This window comes from Dermacentor albipictus, chromosome 7 (assembly GCF_038994185.2).
Source record: "Dermacentor albipictus isolate Rhodes 1998 colony chromosome 7, USDA_Dalb.pri_finalv2, whole genome shotgun sequence".
In the NCBI taxonomy this organism is placed as follows: domain Eukaryota; kingdom Metazoa; phylum Arthropoda; class Arachnida; order Ixodida; family Ixodidae; genus Dermacentor; species Dermacentor albipictus.
In genome coordinates this window covers 35,501,206-35,507,205 of record NC_091827.1, presented here as the reverse complement: position 1 = coordinate 35,507,205, position 6,000 = coordinate 35,501,206, and the positions used below count along the sequence as shown (strand labels likewise).

The 6,000-nt window shown below is 47.0% G+C and overlaps 1 protein-coding gene across 10 annotated transcripts in view; it reads right to left on the bottom strand.

Moving 5' to 3' along the window:
- Nucleotides 1-3,247: 3,247 nt before the first annotated feature.
- Nucleotides 3,248-6,000, bottom strand: part of LOC139047802 (caldesmon-like) — a 92,540-nt gene continuing 89,787 nt past the window's right edge. For 8 of the 10 annotated variants that reach the window (XM_070521892.1, XM_070521895.1, XM_070521893.1 and 5 more), the window contains one exon: nucleotides 3,248-4,662. In XM_070521892.1, the coding sequence (XP_070377993.1) occupies nucleotides 4,335-4,662 (328 nt within the window). In that variant the 3' untranslated portion in view covers nucleotides 3,248-4,334. The remainder of the gene's footprint in view (nucleotides 4,663-6,000) is intronic. The other 2 variants (XR_011507380.1, XR_011507379.1) reach the window with 1 other exon arrangement.

Genomic DNA, 6,000 nt, shown 5'->3' with positions numbered 1-6,000 from the left:
TCATGACGTATAACTCAAAAGTGTCAACTATGGTGATCGAGCACGAGTAGATATATAATATTATAAAAAATTTTAAATTAAATTATGGGGTTTTACTCACCAAAACCACGATCAGATTATGAGGCACGCCGTAGTGGGGGACTCTGGAAATTTGGACCATCTGGGGTTCTTGAACGTGCACCTTAATCTAAGGACGTGGGTGTTTTCGCATTTATAATATTCTATATTTTAGATTTAGAAAAATAAGGTGAATGGTGATGGGATGGAGCGAGGACTTCATTATTACTCCAGTTTGCCGTGTGGTTTCAGCGCTGCTTTTTCGGTCTTTGTGCGAGTTGTTGCACTTTCTCGAAGCTCTTATATGCGGCCCACTCGCCGCATGATCGAACTCCTTTATAGTTGTGCACCATTAATTAAAGATAGAGTGACATCAACAATGCTGTTTTCTGAATGTTCTCACCGCGAAGGCCTGGTCGATTAATTTTTGTATTCTATTAACGATTAGTAATTCATCATTTTAGCCTTTAGTTGCTTTCGATGCAGGGTTTTTCATCGATTAATTGAATAATAAAGATTTCTGCAGCGTACTTCTAAAAAGGTTGAAACGCCGTCATCTACTTTTGCACGAAACTAGTTTACTGTTTGAGAGGTAGAACCAAGTTTGGAACAAACGTGTATAAACGTTTGATAATGCATAATCTTTGACTTTCTAAATACTAAATATAGTTCGCACTAGTGGCTTTTGAAAAGATAATATGTGTTATCAAAGGGCACTTAGTGCAGGATTAAATAAGATACATACCACTAGTGGATGCCTGTACAGCACAGTTAAACGAGAAATAAGGAAAACGCCAAACGTGAAAGGCGAAGTGCAACGAAAGTATGCAATCGATTGCAATATGCACATGGGGAAAAAATTACTGGTCTGGGAGCCTAAACCATACGCCATCTTTTACGGCGCTAAGTAATGTCAATTTAAATTAACGGGTTTTGCGTGCCAAAACCACTTTATTATTATGAGGCACGCCGTAGCGGAGGACTCCGGAAACTTCTACCACCTGGGGTTGTTTAACGTGCACCTAAATCTAAGTACACGGGTGTTTTCGCATTTCACCCCCATCGAAATGCGGCCGCCGTGGCCGGGATTCGATCCCGCGACCTCGTGCTCAGCAGCCCAACACCATAGCCACTGAGCAACCACGGCGGGTAGTAATGTCAATTGGCTGGGATGTTTGGGTGAAACCGACACCTTCTGTGAATGCCACGCAACCAGCGTGAAAGAATAGACGCTCAAACGCTATAGATCTGCTGAAATCGACACGAACTCCATCGCTATGTCAAATACATGCTGGAAACCGGCGCCCATGCCGTACCACGTCTCTAGTGTAGGACTGGGGGTGGCGCGATGATCAACGGCTGAGTTGCTATCATCATCATCATAATCAGCCTGGTTACGCCCGCTGCAGGGCAAAGGCCTCTCCCATACTTCTCCAACAACCCCGGTCATGTACTAATTGTGGCCATGCCGTCCCTGCAAACTTCTTAATCTCATCCGCCCACCTAACTTCCTGCCGCCCCCTGCTACGCTTCCCTTCCCTTGGGATCCAGTCCGTAACCCTTAACGACCATCGGTTCTCCTCCCTCCTCATTACATGTCCTGCCCATGCCCATTTCTTTTTCTTCATTTCAACTAAGATGTCATTAACTCGCGTTTGTTCCCTCACCCAATCTGCTCTTTTCTTATCCCTTAACGTTACACCTATCATTCTTCTTTCCATAGCTCGTTGCGTCGACCTCAATTTGAGTAGAACGCTTTTCGTAAGCCTCCAGGTTTCTGCCCCGTAGGTGAGTACTGGTAAGACGCAGCTATTATACACCTTCCTCTTGAGGGATAACGGCAACCTGCTGTTCATGATCTGAGAATGCCTGCCAAACGCACCCCAGCCCATTCTTATTCTTCTAATTATTTCTGTCTCATGATCCGGATCCGCAGTCACTACCTGCCCTAAGTAGATGTATTCCCTTACGACTTCCAGTGCCTGGCTGCCTATTGTAAATTGCTGTTCTCTTCCGAGGCTGTTAAACATTACTTTAGTTTTCTGCAGATTAATTGCTATGGTATGCCTTGAATTTTCAAGCCTCCAGCTTCGTGTGGCGTGGTGGCGTGTGCAGTGTGGGGAAGAGAGGGGAAGCGCTCGACTTGGCTCGGCTCGGCTCGGAAAAACGGCCGACAGTCGCTTTACCACAGCCACAGTCAGTTTTCATGCGCCGCCATTCCTGTACGATTTCAAAACTTACACGCTACTCCTGTCAGAGTCTCGAAAACGATTCGTCGAACAAATCTAATCGATTAAGTCGATTAAATGAATAGTGGACATCGATGAAGATTGTTTTGCGGGATACATTTAATCGATTAATCATTCATCGATATTACCAAGCCCATCACCGCAGGCTGTGCTGCACAGCAGCACTCTCGCTTACTCACTATGGAACAAGTGAAACTTTTTTTTCTTTCCAAAGACAGTAACAAACTAAACACTATCCGAGCATCGTTCCAACGCGATGTCATTAACGCTACAGTACGTAGCGTACATGGCGTCAACTTTGACCTTCGGCCAATGTATAAGCAGTAATGCAATCACATTTGCGCAGTGATTGGGTTAGACGTACTTACTTCAGAATAAAGCTGGGGGAGCAATCACGAAATTGCATCGCCAAACAGCCTGTTTTTCGCTCGCTAAAGGTTGTGACACGTCGGCATAATCAAGGGCCGCGAGATGAGAACAGCTGTTTTCACTGTGTGGGTTTTTCGTTATTGTCTGTGACAATATTCGTTAACGCGTTTGTATACTAGCTCTTTTTCCATTGCTGCTCAACCGCTCAATTTGTTTTCTCTCGTGGCACCTGTCAGTCATGCCAAGTTCAATGTTTTGGCCTTTTCACGATTGTTTTCTAGGGGTCACTGTTATGAAGGCCGACTTCAATATACCACAACACGTCCTCGTTAAACAGAACACGATTGGAAGTGTATGTCGTAAGGTTCCAAGGCTAATGGAGCTCATTTCTTCAGTCAACCATTTTTTGGCACTGTTCTTACTCCTGTTCAAGATGAATCATCCATTTCAGTGCAATGCGTCGCTTGACATTCACTGCGTCGAGTGAATGTGAGTGCGGAAAGTTAAGAAAATCTCTTCTTTCTCGCAAGAAAATTGCTGCGTTCCTAGGTGGGCACTTCCGTACACGAGAAAACAGTGAGCAAACAGAAACCTGTATTCAGGACCGATTTTCTAAAACAAGCACGCGCAAACCGTGCCTCAAGTAAACGAACTGCGGTAACAAAACAGGGCCACGACCTGTTCAATGCACGTGTGGCCCTCCAGGTATTTGTACTAGCTGTGACGAATGCCCTAACGTCTCGCAACGCGAGCGTTTGCACCCATAATATATATACGTTCACTAACAATAAATGATGCATACATATACCATACATCAGTATGTACACACAGTCTGCACATTAAATGCAAGTCCAACGATGCCCTCACTGCAGGCGACCATGGGAGCAGAATGGGGACACTGTGCAGAACGCGACAGTTCAGATGAAAAACTGACTAGTTCTAAATTGCAACGCGAGGCCGTATTTTGGCTCTGCTATCCCTGAAAAAAACGCTCGCTGTTTCATTGTACAGTTTCAGCAAATAATGTCCTGAAATGGAGCAGTTGATTAAAAGACGACTTGGAAAGCGCTGCTTCGATGGACAAAACTAAATATAACGCACGATAAAACGAAGAATAGTCCACTACCACACGGACACGTGACTGCTATGCACCAGTCAATGGCGTCTCATCGAAAGGGCACATCCAAGATCGGGCCACAAGTGTTCCCTATATCACGCAACAGTCGTCGGTGATTGCGATGCCACTACGTCTTTGTTCCGATCACAGGCACTGGCCACAGACTCCATTCACATGCAGGTTTCACCCTTTGAGAATCTCCGGACACTTGCAGAGGATCTCTGGACACTTGCAGAGGATCTCTGGACACTTGCACAACTGCCGCCGCCCCGGTAGCAGTTGTGCGTATACTTGCATTCGAAAGTTTATGAAGAGTGTGGGAAGTTGTGGACAGATATGTAGAAGATTCCATGAAGCGGTCGTCAACCAAGGCACATCGAAAGGTGAGAAGGGCCGGAGAAGAACTGCGAAGTTATCGACGAGCCTGAAGTCGAACACACGTGAATGGTGAGACCCTGGAGTCTCAGTGCAGGGCGGGCAGCGAAGGTCCCGTGAAGCCCGACTGCACAGCGGCACAATACCCAGGCTGCACACCGCTGAAGTCAGAAGCCGGCCTCCTCTTCGTGCTCGAACAGCACCTGGTGCATGGCATTTAGCGCCCTGAGGGCCGCGCCCCTGGGGAGCCGACGTAGCCTGTCGGCGACCATCATGCCGAAGAAGTGGAACGCGTCCTGCTGAGACCCGGCTGTAGGAGACGCCGATGTGCTCGCCATCGAGGTATCCGCAGTGTTCTCCAACGTCGCCTCCGCACGATGCTGCTGCGCCTGGGCCTGGTTGCTGCTCAGCGACTCACCGTCCACACGATCGTCGATGCTGTCGTTCGTGTCCCACGACACTTCTTCGTCGTAATGGGGCTCCTGCTTTATTTTCCTGCGATAAAGGCAGATCATTAACAAAGCTTATAGTCGGTGCCAGCCTAAGAATACCGTGGCTAACACACCGCTATCCAACACCATGGATTCAACAGCCAATCAGGTTCGTTTCTGTACGGGACATTTCGAGGGAAGCCTCTCCGAAACTACGTTTCGCGGAGGAACACAAGGCCACTGCGGTGGTATATTGTGAGCGCACCTCACACTGAGTTTCTTTCGTCGCTGACTATATTTTGTACGACCACTGACTGGGGCAGCAAGAAGGAAAGCTAAATAAATAAACCCTGCTCGATTGTTGGTTCAAACATCTATACGGAATAATTTTGACAAAGTTAAATGAATTGCATATGCATGAATTGAAGACATACTTTTTATTTGTGTGCGGAGAAGCACGGACCTCAGGTTTTTATGTTTCCTCAAAATGTATTGTCAGTAATAGAACTCAAGCAGTACAATATATAGGAGAAAGCACGTAGACGCATGCTTACAAATCCGTCCAAATAAAGCACTTTTTCTAATCTCTCGTGAGCTGTAAGTTGGCGTAATTTGAAAGTGATACTAGGGAAAAGCGCACAGGCCCGTTTAACGCAGATACAGAAAGAGTGATTTCTGAAACAGGTTGCCCATTTCGTTCACGGGTAGTCCTCAGGTTGCAGTGTTCATATCTTAACATCCCTGCGTAACCTTGCACGGGTCTTTGTCCCATGACTCGTCCAAAGTAGATTATGCGCATCAGCCGCAGACGCAAGCATTTTATACATTGGAGATCACCTTCAGGTGTTTCAAACTCGGGTACAAGTGACAGCAGCTGTACGGATGCGTTCACACTGGTGGGAATTTTTTCCGGATGCGCGACGTAGGTTTTCGGGCGCGACTGAAAGAAGCCTCTCGTTGCTCCATACGATTCAAAACAGGTTTTCTTCGCCAGAAAAAAAAATAAGCATCGCTTGTCTCAAGCCAATCGCGACGCGGATTCTTGTCTTGATGGCTCATGAGAGCTAGGCTTACCCGATTCCCACAGGGCGTGTAAGCTGCGCATTTTTGGGATTCCCACCGAGATCAGATACTCTCTCACTAACCATGATTTTGGAAGAAACCTGCCAGAAGTGACTTTGCGAGTTTCCGTGCCCACACAGCGCATCTCGCGAGAGTTAGGGGGCGGCAATGACCACTTCGTCACGCGATCGGAAAAAAGCCCCATCAGTGTGAACAGGGCTAAAGAGCCGCTCTGAAGTTAAGACTTGAGCCGTGAAGTATGCCTGGACCATCCATGAGTTTGGCGGGTTCTTGCTCCGCTGGATACGCGGGTAACCGAAGTAACAGAAGACGAACTTGT